At 39.2% G+C, this 18340-nt stretch overlaps 1 protein-coding gene across 1 annotated transcript; it reads right to left on the bottom strand.

Annotated features, from left to right (window-relative positions):
- Positions 1-1859: 1859 nt before the first annotated feature.
- On the bottom strand, positions 1860-14822 carry LOC108103173. Its single transcript, XM_017208558.1, has 5 exons — positions 14579-14822; positions 2995-3181; positions 2822-2938; positions 2608-2760; positions 1860-2534 (listed from the first exon to the last, which is right to left on the bottom strand). The coding sequence occupies exons 2-5, from the start codon at positions 3178-3180 to the stop codon at positions 2430-2432; spliced, it is 561 nt and encodes a 186-aa protein (XP_017064047.1). The 5' UTR covers position 3181; positions 14579-14822; the 3' UTR covers positions 1860-2429.
- Between the last annotated feature and the right edge of the window lie 3518 nt (positions 14823-18340).

Here is an 18340-nt window from a genome sequence, read left to right on the forward strand (position 1 = left end):
AAATTCATTTGACTAATTAATCATACAAAAACAAAACACTTCATTATAATATTATTATCTGATCTAAAGTAAAGTCTGTGCCCCTTAACCCTCTATAATCTGTTCCTAGGGTATTTCCCGCTTCGTGTCTACTATAGATAGTACTCACTATATCTATATAGTATAGTTATAGTACTTTTCCCAACCTTCTGACATTTGTCTTGCCATTCGAAGCTTGTTTACGTTTCGTAGAGCCTCTATTTGATCGACTTGCCTTCGCTTGGCTAACTTATTTATTCACTTATGAGTGCGGCTGTGCGGATGTGCCAATGTCAATGTTTCGGAATGAATGTCATGACATTTGCCGGCTGCCAAGTAGGATTTCCCGATCGATTGATCGAATTACGGCTTGTTTAGATCGCTGATGACTACTTACAGGGGTCTTACGTAAGTGAGGGCATTACTCACAATGCCTGAACTTTAGCACGTAACTGGAGGAGGAGGAGGCGTTTGTTTTGTTTCAAACTTCCGCGCTGACTCTTTTTTTTAAGTTGAACTGGTTGTGGGGCTGTCTGTCTGGTTGTCTGGCTGTTAGACTAATTGTTCTATTGTGCAAATTACTCATAATTGCACATGCGTCGCCGTGCCGAAACCCGAAACAATTAAGGCAATCAGCATACAAAACCAACTGACTCACATGTCACAATCAACAAATAAAAACTGCCACCGAAAATAAACACTTCACATAAATCAGATTATCACTTCGGGTTTTGAAGGCTGAGCTCAAATTGCAGCCGAATGTGCAGGGAATGAATGTTTTCAATGGAATGGCGAGGCAAGTACTGCCAGCCTGTTCAAGGGAAAATGACCAGGAAAATATTTTTATAGCACTGCATACAAACGAGAAGTAATAAATTATTCACTCGAAATTCGTTTCAGTTCGGCTGTAAATGTTTATTTTAGAGATTTCCTTGTTTTTCCCCACCCTGCAGATAGTTCAAGGTATTTATTTTTAATAACCATCTGCTGAGTTAAATATTTATAATAGAAAATGTAGCAACTCCTAACTAATAGTTATGGCAGTCAAAGTTATAGTTGGTTAGCAAAATAAATCCCAAATTTCCATGGCATTAAGAAACTTTAACCGAATGTGTAATTCCCCAATGGACATTCACTTTATACCTTCGCCTTGATAATCAAATTCCTGAATATATATATATCGAATATATATATATTAAAGTGCAGAGGAATCTGTTTATCTGAAAGATATTTCCCCCCGGCAGCTGCAGCTGCAACTCCACGCCACTTTCGATAAGTTTCCGGCTGGCAAACATTCGCCTGGTATTTTTTGGCTTTTCCGTTGTTTTCCCCCGGCAGAACTTTGCAGACAAGGCAGGTTGCTCATACGCACAGTTGCACCACAAGAGAGAGAGAGAGAGAGAGAGAGGGTTTTTCAGGGGCTACGAGAACGACAGTCATTACCGCCAAAGTTTTGTCGGCCAACGTACTTTCGAGACAGCCATCTCATGGGCATCGAATTATGACACTTTTAGTGGTTTCTGCTAACTATGCGGCGGCCAAAGGGGCTGCCAGGACGAGGAGCAGCCAGCAGGCAGATCCTGCCGAGGCCAGACAGAGACCCAAAACTGTCTTTGTATTTTAGTAAGTTTTGCCTTTTGGATTTGTTTGCAACTTTACTTCGATTTCAGCCAACACAAACTTGCAGCAATCGGAGGCGGGGAAAAGTGGTCAGAAATACAGGGCTCTCTTTGAATGCGTATTTAGAGGAAAACGTGACTTAAAAAATATTATAAAAACTTAAAACAAGTTAATTTTACTGCCCAAAGTCTTTATTTTGATTTGCCTATATAAAAATTATGCATTTTCCCTACAAAAATGGAACTAGTTGAGTAAGAAAATGAACTTAAGTTCACTTCTGAGTAGATTAGTTTTTTATTTCATAACCCTTTTTTTATAATTTACAATTTACATGTTTTATTATCTATTTTCCACTATTACAATAATAAATATACCCATAGAAGCCCTCTAAAATGCAGATCTTAGCAGACCTTCAACTTGTGTTTAGTTTTCCCAGCAGCTTTTCCGTCTTACAATGTTTTCATTTTCATTTTCATCCTTGTCTTTTTCTGTTGTTACTCTCTTCCGCTTCGGTGTTTGTTTTCCATTCTTTTTCGGTGCTCGTTTTCGTTTTCGTTTTCGTTTTTTTAACTTAAAAGTTTATCAATAAAATTATGACAGAAAACTTTTTAATTTGACACACAATAGTCGTAGACACGAATCCGCATGCGTTCGGGGACACTTTCCCAACCGCACTCACATCCGTTTTTTATTCGATACAGTTGCCGGAATAAATAAGCAAAAAAATGTACAGTCATCAGCCTATCACAGAGATAACTATTGTCAGGCACTGGGAAAAAAAGGGGCGTGGCTCAGCCCTTGAGACTCTTCAGCTTGTTCTTCTTCTCCACCGCCAAGCTATTGGCAAACTGTTTGTCGGCCTCCGACTTGTACTCGGCGAGGTTGTACTTGGTGGCCTAGAAAGTATTTTTAAGAAATATTAAAATAAATTATTACTTCAATATAAGCCAATGGCCAAAAAGAACTTACATTTAGTGCTGTGCTAAACTCATTCATGGCCAACCTCTGAAGACCGCGGAAGTTCCTGCCCAGGATGCGACCCAGCTCGTAGCGGGAGATCTGGAAGGCCTCCGTTGTTGTGGGTTCCTCACTATTGCTGCCACTCTCCTCTCCGCTCAAAGACTGTTAAGAAGAACATATATACACTATAGATTTAGTTCCAAAATAGATCTTACAAACTCACAGTTTTCTCAGTCGTTACCCTAGGGCGACTGGTGGGCTTCTCGGGTCCTGGGTCGCTGAACTGCTCATTGACAGTGTTGTAGATATCATTCAGGGTATTGCGGGTGTCTGTATATTGCTAAAAATAATGCTTTAAATAGAAAACGAACTTAGTTAGTAGCTAAGAAAACTCACATCCACTATCAGGTTCTTGGTGATGACCATCTTCTGGAAGAAGTCCCAGAAAATGCCACGCTTGTGTCTGATGTGAGGGGCATCCTTAGAGCTGGGATCCTCGGCCTGAACCAGAACTAGACCCATAAGCAGAATGCCACCAATTAGCAGGGTGGACATTAACTTTCTCCTTTCACCGAACTGCATGCTGTTAAAAAAGAGAGAAATATTTCATTACGGCAGGGCTCTTTGCGTGATTAATCCATTGCAAATTGCATCGATCAATGGCAGATTCTGTCAACGGCCAGAGAAATAACGACAGCAATAGAAGTGACACGCCCCCGCAGAGGCGGTGCATAAATCATGTTCGGTGACAGCTCTCAAAAAGGAGAACGGCAACGGCGGAAAGCGAAATTGAAATGGAAATTGGCGAGGGGTATGGAGAATGGGAAAAAAGGAAAATGGAGAATCGAAAATATCGCGAAAACAGAGGAGAGGTCAATAACAAAAGGCTTCGGGTGATGGGGAAATGCATCGAAATAGCTGCCAAAAAATCCCACTGAATCCCCTTTGAAATATTCTACAAATTTCAGGACAATTGAAAAATGTCTACAAATCTGGAGAGTTATTTAGAAAAACAAGTTCTTTGTTTTTGTTTATGTTTATTATCCCTCTTCTATAGCTTAAATTAAGTTAGAATTTATATTTAATTTTCCATTTCCCTTTTGATCTTCTTTACCATTACAAATTTATGAACTCTGTGATAATCCCCTCCCATTTTCCAATCTCTGAGAAAACTCAAGCGTCGTAAGAAAAATACCTCGCTAACTAAAAGAAATGGTAATTGTCGAATTCGTCCGGTGGAAAATGAGAAAACAGTTTCCGCTTAGCATAATTGCATTAGAAGGCGACATTTCCTTTGCCCGGCCCCTGAAAGTATGCAGTCGAAATTGTGTGACAATGAAATTTGCAATATTTAGTCAACTTTTCCGCTGCAGGACTGCTCTGGGAAACTCACTCGCAAATTGTGTAAAATGTACATTTTTTCAGTGTTTGTTTTTAATGCGCGTAATTAGGAAAATTGGCAAAGTAGCTTAATAAATTTTTACATTTTAATTGCATTTCTGCCGTGCGCGAACGCAATACGCAAAAATATTCAAATGCCATTTAATGTCACAATGCGGCTGTGTGTGTGTGTGTGTGTTTTTGTGTGTGTTATTTAAGCCCCTTTGGGCCGAAAAGAGTTAATAGAAAACAGCAATTGGCCGCGGGCAAAGGCCAAAAACTGTCCGCTTAATTGTTTGCCCATAATTTCCAATGCAATGTGAAAATAATTTAAATTATTTCAATGCCACCCCAAACTAAGCGAAACGAAAAATATATAAAACGACAAAAAAACACAATGATTATATTATATTTGCTACATTTTGTAGCATTTTGTGTCCGATTATGCCGCAATTGAAAATGCAATGACCTCTTTGTCCGAAGAGAGAGAGGGGGGAGAGGGGCAGCAGCATTGATGAAATTATAGCCAGAATAAATTGCACAAAATATGTAAAAATATTATTGAAATCATTTGATTCACTTTCAGGGCTTTGTGTTGCCGCTCCTTCTTCTCCTTCTCCATCTCCCCTACACTTGCATTTGCTAAATGATATAAAATTATACAAAAATTAACTTTTTTCCTAACCCAAAAAAAAACATATAAAAATAGCGGAATTATTTCGTATATATTTGGCATTAAAATGTAGTTTAAAGTTACTCTAAGAACTACTTAACCCCCCCTTGCCCGCTCTTTATATATTTTTCTTTCAGTGTGACTAATTGAGCAGCTGACGGCAGAATTGGCGCATTTGATTGGATTGTTGGCCATTTGCCGAAAACGTTGGCACTTCATTTTCCCCATCACGCAGGAAAATCTGATTGATGGCCGCGGGCACGGCAGGGGGTATCAGTTTCCCGTCCTCGATGGGCTTGAGGTCAAGTCGGCTGAGTGGCAAAACGAAAATTTCCAATCAAAATCTCTAGCGCCGAAATTACAGCGCCGAAACAGATGCACGCGGTTATTTGTGGATATCATTCGATTTGGTATATATATTTGGTATATAAGTTAACTCAACTTTACTTGATACCCTGTAAAGAATGGAACTAGTCTTATCAGCCTCAGAACGATGGTATAAAGCGGAATATATTAACCACTTCTTAGGAACAGTGGTAGGTCAAAGCTGTCTTCTATCCAGAAACTAATTCAAGGATAAAACTGATCTTTACTTTATCTGTATCTTTGCTAAAGGGTATTCCAAGGTTCGCAGTGATGGTACATCCCTGCCGTTTCCCCGCTACCTTGGCAACCGATTCCGGGACTCCAAACCCCTCGCCATTCGAACATAACCCAAACCGTTGCACATATTCTCCGGTATCGTTGAGCGGAGAAGTCAATTGCCTTTGGCTCCGTAGACAATCGTTTGATGCTTTAATGCTACTCAAGTGCTCAAACTCTTTTGCCAGGCGAATGATGATGCAATAACAACAACAACAACAACAACAACAACAACAACAGCCACAACGACAACAGAAAATTGCCAAAAAATAAAAAATTAAAGAAAATAAAACCAAGAAGCAGAGCGAAGAAGTACTTGAAGTGAAAACTTTTGCTTTTTCGAGAGCGTTCTATACTATCCCTCACCCCAGACCCCTACTGCTAAGAAAAAAAAATAAAAGCAGTGCCATAAAAATGCATGGCTCACACACACGGAACACATATGCATATCTTTATTCCCATAGATTGCCTGTTGTAGCGTAAGGCAATCAGCAGAAAAAGCAGAAGGATCTCCTCCATCTCCCAGGCAAAAAGGACGAACCGAAACGAAACGAAACGGTACATATAACAGACAAACATTTCATTGAGTTGAGTTGAGACGAGTTTTTCGGCTGGGTAGTGCACTTGAGTTCCGCCAGCGTCTTTGCAACGCCCAAGTTCCAAGTTCCCATTGCATCTACTGCACATCCACAGCCCACCATCCTAACATCCCAACATCGAACCTCTCAAAATTTCTTTGCATATGAGCGAAGTGATTGCTTAATTGCCAAAATTCATTGCACAGATTGATAAAGGGTATGTGCATAAAAAAAAGGGAGCAGAACCGAGAGGACCAAGGGGGCAGAGAGTGTGCATATCTAAGGGAAGCTGTGAAGTCCTTTTTGCAGTCCTTATTGCCAATTCCAAACCAAATGGACAGCCAATGGTTGCATACAGCTGCCATCAAGCTAATAGCATCGGTCAAAGTCTATTTTTAATATTAAAGGAAGTTACTATACAGGGAATAAATTAATATGAAGTTAAGATTCTGATCTTAATCACTAACTTTCACTTTATTTTCATGATTTTACATTATGTTTTATTACAATTTTTTTCTAAGTTTTGGTTTTATTTCAAAAAGTAAAAGCCAAAGTTATGTTAAGAATTAAACATTCTAGTTTCAGCTTGGCAAATACAGTAAACTCCCCAAAAGAAGAGCACAAAATCTTGAGTGGGATATCTGTAACTGTTCTTCTTAGCTTTGGCCTTATCTCGCCCGCTCTTTTTGGCCGACTGCCTTGCTGCTGTTAAGGATAAATCAGGAAGGGTTTCGAAAGTAAATTGGAACTTTCATTACTTTTGGTCAAAATTTCTTAAAATTCGTATTTTTGTATAGCCAACGACTTAACACCATTAATGGATATATCACTTCCTTAAAATCTGATTAAACTTTTTGACATCAGAATAAAAGCATATTTAAAAATTTTAAGAAACTTTCAAAAAAAGTTCTTATACAAATTTTAAGTCGCTTTTGGCACTTGTAACCCCAAAAATCTATGCTGATCCGCCACTGTTTTCTAGCGCCCCTTTCTTTTGGGCCATTCCTTTGTGGCCGATTTCTGTTTGCCTTGGCAACTTTGTCGCCGCCTTTCCACTCTCCACGCACCGCTCTCGCCTGCAACATTTCCCTTTTCCACCTGATATGTACTTCTCTTTCAGCGTGTTGTCATTATCAGCGTCTTGGCTGCACTTGTTGTTGTTCTTGCTGTTGTTCTTGCCGTTGTTGTTGTTGTTGTTGATTCTGCTGCTTGGAGCATTTTAATTATGCCCTAATGGCGCATAATAGCTGTCCCAGTCCCTCCGCCGTCTTAGTGTCTCTTTCTGGCTGACTCTCATTACGGTTGGACTAACGGCATTGGCATTTTTGGGCGCCCGCTTCCGCTTGACAACTTTGCCCATTTTTCGACTAGATTTCCCGTTAAGTTTGTCCGCCCCCACCCACTGCAATCTGCCGGCCACGTTTTTCCTTGTCTTCAGGTAAATTTGCACTGGCCCGCAGCTGGGCAAACCCTTTTTCGATTGCCCAAATACCCTGTAAGATGTGAATAAGGGTATATGCTTGTACTAATTATAATAGATACAGAAGTGCTTTCTCAAAATATGTAATTAAATATGAAAAAAGCAACAAGAATTCCACAGATATGACTGGAAGATAAACTCAGCCTAAAAGTAGGCAATAAAAAGTTAACATCGTCTGTGGTAACGAATCTGTTGGTCATCTAAAACCAAAATATATAGTATTACGACCATGTCCTTTTTAAACTACACCATATATTAATCAAAACATCTTTAATGCCAACATACTAGTACCCTTTCTTTTTGGCCAATGCCTTTTGGCTTTTTCCACTACTTGGATGATGGCATCGCCACCCCGTTTTCTTTCTGCCTTTCTTCTTCATTTTGCTTACTTTTGTTACCAGTTTTTCGGCAATTCTCGTTGCACTTTTGTGCACGCTTTGATTATTTTATTGCCCATTCCCCCCCCCCCAGCCCAGTGCCCACGCCCCTGTTCAAACTTCATTTGAAATTAAAACTTTTTCGGCTGCGGAAGCGAGATGGAGAAAGGCAAAATCGCATTCTTGATTATGTTTTCCAACTGGCTCATCAACTGGCCAACAAAACTTTGTAATTATATCAATGAGTGCTGGCCGCAGGGAAATTGGAGGGGGAAAAGAGGAAACGGGGAAGCTGGAGGCGTGGCATTTAAATCGGACTTTTCGATGGCTAGCCAAAAATCAATCAATTTTCGTCTCTGCTCTCAAAATATTTTTGCATGGCATTTCAATTAAATTTGATTTGATTTGATGCAATGCAATGTGATTCGATTCGTTTCGATTCTCAGTGCTCTCTCAAGCTTTGGTTGGAGTACACTGAGCGAAAACGTTAATCATTGTATTTATGAAGAAAAAGCTTTATAAAATTAATAAATGTATATAAAAAAAAGCAAGTAATGGTAATGTTTGGTAAACAAAATTAATAATTGCAATATTATCCCAACTTATTAGGAAATTATATACAAAAATGAAAGCTCCTTAATCCCTGTTTAGGCCTCTGATTATAAATGCATTTGCAATGCACAAAAGCAGATTTAACAAAGATTTAGATCCAATTTTAAGGCTTTAAGAAGTGCTTGTTTGATTTTCTCTGTGTTGCTAAAACTCTCTTTGTGTGCTTGTGTTGGTAAACACACTTGAACAAAGCAGATGATAAGGAGAAGGCGGGATGGTGGGTGAGGAAGGGAGAATGGAGAAAGGATGACGGGAAAGGGTTGCCCCGCCTGAGACAACGAAAGCAACTCAAACTGACGATGTGCCTGGCATATTGTCCATGTAACTAATGATACACACACACACACACACACCCACATACATATATGTACTACACAAGGAGTACGAACACAAGGACCTAAGAAAAGAGACGGGCATAGAGGGACAGAACGAGAGAGACAGTGCGACAATTGCTGCCTCGGATCTCGCCTCATTTTGCATTTGCATGCTAAGTACCAATTAAACGAGACTTAAGAGCGATTTAAATGTCCTCGATATGTTGCTAACGCCGGCAGCGACGCCAGCAGAGATTTACCGTCGTATGGGTGCCTAGGTGTGTCCTTTTAGGTGTGTGCGTGTAAGCCTTTGGAGGGCATGCGTGTGTGTGGCCAAGTGTGTACGAGTGGGGTGTCCCAGGAGATATTCCCCAACGGGCTACAGTGGGGCCTTAAAAGGTCAACTGCACTTTCTATACGTTAAAAATGCATTTAAATCTGATTAAAATTATTTAAGAATTTATCTTTAAGTGCTAATATTTATGGAGGAGTGATTAGGACAGAAATAACTCGACAATGTATGAAAATCATGTTTTTAGATTGCATTCAACGGACTTACAAACCTCAAAAATATTGCTGCATACTTTTGGACATTTTTGAAAATTGATTTCAGTAAAACGAGGTAAGCCCTTAGTTCCCCTTTATATAGCCTTAAGAAATAAAGTTTTCCCACCGGCCATTACTTTTGCAACCCACTGTGGCACCATGGGGGGCAGCATAAATTATGCGAATCGATGGCATCTTATCAACATTTGTCACTGCAGCACACTGGCGTTCGGCTACGCACACAGTGCCACATTTGTCCACCTGAAAATGCATTTGCCCCCGTTGCAACCTCACATTCCCCCGAACGGCCCCTAAAGCACCAATACCATTTAGAATCCAGAATTTTCCGACCTGCAATTCGATTTCCATTTTGGCAATTTCAGTTTCGGTTTCAGAGTTTCGATTTCTGTTTCTGTTTCTGTTTCTGTTTCTGTTTTGGTTCCGTGTGCATAGCTGTGTGTGAGCGAAATTATCGAGTTACATTTTGGCAATTTTTGTTGATTACACACACGAACCGCACTTCCCACACTCGCACACACACACTCCTACTAGCTCCCTTAACCCATTACATGCCCCATTCAATTGATTCAACCCGTTGAGTTTTGAAGTTTGGCCCCCGCACTTGTCATAATGTAATGAAAAATAAATAAATCCAACGTGGCCATAAACCTGAGCAGTCATAAAATGTGCGTTTATTGAAATTAAAACCTGGCCAACACGATGGCTACGAGTGAGTGGGGAGGGGCGTAGAGGTTAGGTGTCGAGTCGGAAACGATCATAAAACTAAAACAGAGACACAAACTTGACCGAGGCAAAGTCTTGCATAATAAATGCTAATAAAGCTTTACGATGATGGGTTGGACAAGGGGGTGGGTGGCGGTTCTGCAAACCCAGCTGACCCAAGGACACACACACATATGTTTCCCATCCACCCGAAACTACTACTCTCTCCCGACTTGGGCGCCACGTAAAAGTTAAACAACACGAAATTCCATTAAGCGAATGGATTGCCATTCATAACTGTCCTCGGAAATGTGCATGTGTGTGTGTGTGTGTCTGTCTGTGGGTGAATGTCTCTCTATATGTGGGTGTAAGTGTATTCGTGTAAACAACACCAACTACCAGGGCTACAAAAGTTGCCTGAAAATGAATGGCAACCATTTATTGATATGCAGAAGGGAGGGCTAATAGGCCCTGAAAAAATAAACATAAACAAGGGGGTGGTTTAGCCTGTGGGTAGGTAGGAAACTGTTTTTTTTTAATTCACATAAGGAAATTTTAGGGATTTATCAGGGAAAAGAGGATATAGTTTAACTCACTATTACTATTTCCTGATTACTTACTATAAAAATGGAAACACATCTCTTAGTTTGCATTGTTTTCCTTATTAAACCATCCCAGCTCACTCCTGGAATCCCACAGAAATCGTAGTCTTGATTCCATTTAATATAATCAAAGCTAAACAGGGCTTCAGCTGAATTCCGAGAAGAGACCGAGACCGAGCTAGCAAACCGCAGGCCACCACTAAAACAGGACCGCATCCACCCGAAATACATCCAAATACACACAACACGCCCACACATTCGCACACCCCACCCACACACACACACACATGCATAACTAAGGAGTCCACGGAGGCAAACAAACAAACAAACAAACAAGCAAGACCCCCCTTTCCTCACACATCCCTGGCGCATTGCTTTCATGTGTTTACTTTGGACATCGCATAAAGGTGACCAGACTCTGTGATATGTCATTTATTTTCAGCGCTGGCCGCGCCCGCCATTTGTAAACTCAACCGGAAAATTGCTTTTCTCAGCGCGTTGTGTTTCACTCTCTGCCCCGAACCCTTTTTTTCCGCCAGTTTTCCCTTTAGTTTTCCCGCTGCTAATGGCTGACTAACAACAGGAAAAAAAAAACCAAGGACAATACAAAATATGGCATTCAAAAATGTTTTGTTCTGTTTGGTTTTCTTTTACTCTCTCGCAGAAGCTTAAAAAAAACGGGGAATTTAGAGGAAAACTGTTTACAGTTGTAATTAAATTCGCAATCGAGGGGGCCTTCTATTTAATTGTACGGCATCATCATTATTTCAAGTGGCTGTGTTGGCGAGGGGACAGCGGGGTGCCTAGCCAGCCAGCCATCCAGTCATAGGGGGCGTATACGTGATCGTCGAGGCGAGCTCATAACTCATAATACGTATACGCCCCATCGTCTTGGCCAGGGTACGTGCCAACTGTCAAAAAGCGGCATCCTGCAGCGAGACTTACTCCCTTACTCCCTGTTTGCCCAGCAAGTCAATAAATAAAACATACATATTGATATGGCCATAGCCATGTTTTCCTTAGCAGAGAAAGGCAGCAAGCTTTAAGGCCCTCTGCGTTCTTGGCTTGGCTCTTAATTTTCCACTGCAGCTGCATAAATACAATTGTTGGTCTGCCAATTTCAAACCGCCCTACGATATTTTCCTCACAACTGTCGATTTCCCACACACTAAATGGGCGATAAACATGGCCAAGGAAAAGCCAAAAGTGGGGCAAGTAATATCCAAAATTAGTTGAGATTCCAAGTCAATAAAGATTTGGCTGCTCATAGAAGTGCCTTCTTCTACATAAAGTTATGTATATGGAATATCAGATACCTTTGCTTGAGCTGCTGGTAAGAACAAGTCACTAAGTCAAGGAAATAAAATTATTTTGTCTTGTTTTTACTTCCACATAAGACACATCGCCCTTCAACTCACTTTGACGCATATCACAAGCACTTAAAAGATTTCTTAAGCCAGAAAAAATGTAATTATACTTATTTATAGCTGTCGACCTGCCGCCAGATGTTCAATATTTGCTAAACATTTGAATACGTCAGTATAAATATTTTTCCTTGGCTAATCAATTTGTATCTGCCACCACGACGATGACACTCATAAAATGCGCCCGAAAAAAGAGCTAAAAACAATAAAAATAAGCCCTCAAAGTGGAATTGAAAACAAAAATAAAACACGAGAAATAACAACAATGGCAAATGCTAATCATGAAACAACTATCAACCAAAGCCCAACCTTGACTTTCATACCAAAAACCCAAGCGACAAACCCCGATTCCCCCGCCCCAAGGTCACCCTTTCCCCTCTTGCCAAACTCTGGCGGTTTTCTCTGATCACTGCGCTGGCTTTTGGATTCTTTCGGCCAATTGCCAGGTCGCTTTTGGCCACAAATGGAAACCGAAACTGAACAAGAAACCGGTAAGAAAAGAAGCCAGCGATGCGGCGACATTGACAGGTGGTAATTGATGGGCGAGGGCCGAGTTGTTACTTCGCTTTTTGGCCTTTTGATTAACATTCAATTGGTCGACGAGCCAATTGAAATTTTTGTTGCTCTTTTTTTTTTTTGTGTTTTTTGGATGGTTGGGGGCTTGGCGGGGAGTTGCTGGCGGTTTCTCGAAAGTATGATTAATTTGCACGCTAAGGTGATGGTATTTCGGTTGTTATTTGGGGAATTGTTGGGAAATGGCTGGCACATGCGTTGACTCATATTGGATATTGATATTGAGATATCTGAAAGCTTCGATCAAGAAGGTTTATCCATGTAATTAGGATGTAATAACAACTTATTACCTTTTTTTTAATATTTTTGATTTTGTTTCATTTGATAAAAGTTTTTCATCATGCCTTTCGAGATGAGTAAGTCTTATTTTTACAACATTTTTTGTCATTTTCTGAGATCTATTAATATTTAACTCATCACTTTAACTTTTTGTTGCAATCATTCAAATGGTTTATTAATATTTCTTTTATTTTTTAAATATTTTAACCTTAACATTCACAGTCTTCTTCACAGAATTTTAGAAATTTTAGACTTAGAAGATTTCAGTAAAAATAAAAAATTAAATAAATTTATTCCATAATTTCCATTTGCCAAACAATCGAAACATTTTCCTCGTAAAGCCATTAAACTCGATTGCTTTTCTTTTGGTTGCTGGAAAATTCGCGTCTCATGCAGCAGCCAGATTTTCCCTGATATTTCCTCAAGCTGCGTAACTGGAAAAGCCCCACTGCTCATGGCTTTTCCAGTAGCCATTGGGGGGCCTATCAATTTGCACAAATTACCCACATTCGCCACGATATGTTAATCTCCCTCGCAGATTGCATAACCGGCTGCAGTTTGCCGATGCAGCCAGCAAATTGCTGAAAGATGAGGCAATTGGGTCACTATTGTTTACACGCCGCTGCGCATGCGTCGCTGCCTTCGCTTCGACCGGCCACAAAAAGCCAGAAAACCCAGGCAAAAACGATTTAAAATTCACCAAAAATCCAAACCCAGATATTTTTTTTATTTATTTTTGCTTTCGTATGGAATTTTGTTGTTTGTTGATCTTTCGGCTTTTGAGCTTTTCAAGGCCGTTGAAGATTTCGTGGGACTTGTTGACTTTATCTTAATATCTCAGCGATGTGCACAGTGCGAGGTGCGATGTGCGATGTTCACCTGTCGAACTCCGCGAGACCCCAGAAACTGGAGCAAGGGAAACCGGCTTAAAGTGGTTAATAGAGGCAAAAATGAAGGCGTTGCATTTATTGAAAATATGTTGCTGAATGCCTGTTAGGCTTGTCGAGGTCTGTTCTTGGTTAATTTGAAATTCAGTCAAGGAATATTGATATATCTTAGCCAGGTCATTGGGGAGTCATTCCTTGCTAGTAGTTAGTTTAGATTTATTAATTGGAATAATAAATTAAGTTTTTAATATAGAATAAAATATGCCAATACACATTATCAAACCTTCTGTTACAATAGTTTTTTATCTAATTCAATGAAGTTTGGTTGGCAAAGTTTTTAGTTTTGAAAACTCAAATAAATTAATCGCCCATAAGTTTCACTTTTAAGAATGTTTTAGTTCTTCTAACATTCTTCTCATTTCCCAAAGATATTCCTAGCTACTAATAACTTTCCTTAACCATATTTTCTTTTAAAAATCTTCACAATTTCTGGTTTTAATTTATCACAAATCCCACACATACAGTAATGAAACTCACAAAGTATAACCCATTACATTTTGGCTAAACCGTTTCGTTCAAAGTTTTTGAAACCAATACAGTCTGCACTCCATGTTCCACTTTACCAATTCACCAATTTCAATTACACAATTTTTCGCATACTTTTTCATCACACACTCGTTAAAATCCTTGCCCAACGAACGCGTTAAAAGGCAGAGGTCAGCGGTGGGTTAATGTTAGCGCCGCTTGCCAAACTCACGCAGCCAAAAAAATAAAAATATTTCCAAAAAAAAACATTTGTAACTTGGAATGCAGCACGGCGGCAAAAATATCAAAAAAAAAAAACGTGAAAAAATACAACAAAAATGTGAAAAACAAACAATGAAACTCACTTTCACGTGGCCCGCTAATCAATCGGCCAATCAATCGAGCACTTCAAAATTGATCTATAACACTCGAGTGCAGGGCAATCGAAATCGAAATCGAAACCGAAGCTAAATTGGTTTTTAACAAAAAATAAATCGAAACTAAAAACTGAAACCGAAACTGAAATCTATTTCGGCCGGCAACTTGTTAACTTGGTTACTTGGTTTTGGCGCACGCGAAAGAGAACTAAACGCGAGCGGCGGCCAAATTGTTTAAACTTTATGCAGCCTCAAAAACACTACAGAAAAAAACATAAAACTGACGTTGCCGTCGACGCTGGCAGCGACCATTTCAAAGAGCCAAACGAGGCGGTACAGAGCCCAAAACCTGAAACCGAGGCGCCGGCACAGTGAACATGAGACGGAGTATGTGGGTAATTGGATACGAATTAAAGGCTTTTCAAAGAAGTCAAAAATGTATTTCAAAATTAACAAATAAATGCTTTTTTTAGGTTTTACATTCACAAAGTTTGACAAAAAATAATTACCTTTAAAAACATATTTAAAATATTTATTGAAAACATACATTAAAATATAATTTATGGGATTAATTATAATTATATTTTGATCACTTTTTCAAGCCACTACAACCACTGTGCCAAGCTTGGCTTGAGAAGTGCAGTCAAGTGGACGTCGCCGCAGACAGCAGCGTCAACGCTGACAGAGGCAGCGCTGCTCTTACGAAGCTGCAAAGTAAACGCTGTAAACGGCACAGGCTGCAAATGCTGCGGCGGACAACAAGCTGGCCAAGACGACGGCAGAGAGGCAGGTTAAGAGCTCAGCTGACGCGGCTAAATGCTGCTGGCATTGCATAACCTCTGGGTAATGGACGGGCAACAGCACCAGAGCCAGCCTTGGCCAGAGATCAGAAATCAGGCTGTGAAATCGGTGAACTTTGGCTAGCTTAGAACTAGAGCTAGCTTTTTGGAAACAAGAACCCATTTGGAAGGCCCATTAAAGACATTAAAGTCTAAGCATTAGAAATAGTTATGATAGAGCGACGAATAAATTCAAATAAATTAAACGCCCAACAAAACACTTACAAAACGTTCCGCAATTTATAAAGAAAGAAGCCAGCGAACCAGCAATTTTTGTTTGTTTTTCTCTTTGTAAATTGTAAGCGACAGCAATGACTTTTTTAGTCGCGTTTGTTGCTTTTGTTGGTTTTGTTGTTTATGCAATAATCGCACTAATTGAAACGTTTTGTCAGGAGCCACGGCAATAGCAACAATGGCGATAACACCATCAAACACAGAGACAAAAGACCTCCCCTCTATTACCCTCTTTTAATTGCCTTCATTTTTATGATAGTGCAAAAATAAAAACTAAAAAAAAAGCAAAAGGAAATGCTTTTAAAAAAACGACACTTTTTTCGCACTTCACTTTTTGGATAAAACTAAACATTTTTTTGTGATATGTTTATCACAATAGCAGCGGCAGCAGCAGCAGCCAAAACGAAACCAAAAAGCAAAAAGCAAACAGCTGAAAATTAAATAAAATAAAAACATTTTCACTCCGGATGCGCTCGCAATGTAAGTTTGGGCACCGACATTCAAAAACCGGAACCGAAATGCTACAAATCCAACGAAATTCATTCAAACAAAGTTGGCCCAGACTCTTGACCGGGTTATACCACCCATTGAGGTTGATAAAAATATGGATATGGAAAAGATATCTAGAATATATTGGGAAAACTAAAGAAGATATCTGCCTTCTTCTTAGCTTTTTTATATATTAAAACCTCTTAAAACCCAAAAGCCTAATATACCCCTGGCCATCTTAATCTGTACATAATCATAAAACACAAAAATAAATCTATATTTCCAATACATTCTGCCACAAACTTTGAATAAAATCCTTTGCCAAACTTCCTTTACACTTTCTTGGCTGATTAATTAACTAAAGTCTAGGCCCAAGTTGGGTTTGATAATTGTAAACGAGAGAGCCAAATTGCAAAAAATGGTCTCAATTAAGCTCGACTGCCTGCCTGTGTGTGTTTGTGTGTGTGCAAACAACAAAAAAATTTTTATTTAATTAAAATACTGAAAATAAAAGTAACAGCACCCACTCCCAGCGACACATTTGCAGATAAACTTTTATGGCATTAAATGCTAAAATTCCGACACATGCAGATGCAATGAACTAACGCAGACACAGAAAGCCACCGCACCATCCACCGCCCAGATGCCACGCCCATTTGGGTTATAGGGCTTAGCAGATATTTACCAAAAGACAGGGACAGTTTTTAGAAATTTTGCAGCAGACAAAGGAACTCCAAAGTGTAAGTAAAATAAATAAATGTGTAAAAATAAAAATAAATCATAAAAATACAAAATTAAATCAATTTTATTTTAATTTTCTTTACTCGAAATGTATTTCTTATTTAAAAACAAAGTTGCTAAGCTGCCATTATTTAAGATTGGAAAAAATTAAAAATCCAATCATAAATGGCGGAGAATATTTGGGGGAAATTGTAATTAAATATTTATGCGATTTAAATTTAGCAATTCGAGAGTATCCTTTATCCTGGTCATCCAGCATTCAGCATACAGCATCCAGCCGCCCATCGCTCTAGATTTGGCCAGTTCCCTGTGGGCCGTGCATTGTGCAGTCGTATTTATGCATTTGTTTTGGGCATAAATGAAATATGCATATCGTAATATGCAGTTGGTAAAATGTCGGTTTTCGGTATTTGTTAAAGTATTTTGTCGGCCTTTTCATATTATTGTTTTTGCTTCCGATCCACCGGCCACCAAACTTTATTTCTCAATATATTCCTGCATTTTTAAAATATATTAATTTCCCAACGAGAGCCAAAAAAATGTTTGTGCCAAATTCGGAAACAAATGCAGGACAAGTTGCATGCTGCCACTTTTTGTTGCACTCTTGCACTCGTTGGATTTCATTTCGATTGTCGAACACAAATTTCCCATTGCTTAGTCTCACTTTTCTTTTATTTTCTCCATTAGTCCATTAGTCACATTTTTGATAAATCACAATTTTCAGCCTGAGCTGGTAAAATTCCTTGAGTTTGGCAATAAAATCGCATATTTGGCCAATTGCCCTAATTGGGTGAGTTATTAGGCGACTCGGTTACATCTTTCATAAATATGAAAGTTTTAAATAAATTCTGACTGTTAACACTCATAAATAAAAGGCATATAAGTTAAGCTGGCATATGGCAAAGCCTTTGAGTTCGCTATTTGGAATTTTAAACCTTTGCAAGTCTTAATTAAAGTTTTGAGTTTTGGGAAAACTTTAACATAAACTGTAAGCTTAGTCTTGGCTGCCTGGTAAATTCAACCTATAATTATTCCCTATATTTTATTTACAGATTTTTCTGTTCTTTTCTTAAGGGCTTAATAAGTTTCTCCTGAATTTAATCGAAATTAAAAGCGAAGTTCAAGCAATTCTCTTTACAAAGGCTTAATTTTTTTGAAGATTTAAATAACTTTTTACCTTGTAATTTAATTATATTTTTAATACAATTTTTTGAGATTTATTTCATTTTTTTAACCAAAACTCTTTCACATTTTTCCTGCCTCTGAAGCCCCCTTGCCTTCCAGTACTTCCAGTCCCACCTGTTGCTTTCCTCTCTGGCGCTCTCTCAGTGGAAGAACTCACCACAGCCGAACTCACCTCCACCACCTTCCACAGGGCACACGAAGTAGACTCCTTCGGCATTCGCCTTCAGTTGCTTTGGGCCTTTCGAACCAGCAACACCCATGA

The sequence above is a fragment of the Drosophila eugracilis genome, unplaced genomic scaffold, assembly GCF_018153835.1.
Source record: "Drosophila eugracilis isolate 14026-0451.02 unplaced genomic scaffold, ASM1815383v1 contig_649, whole genome shotgun sequence".
NCBI classification, from domain to species: domain Eukaryota; kingdom Metazoa; phylum Arthropoda; class Insecta; order Diptera; family Drosophilidae; genus Drosophila; species Drosophila eugracilis.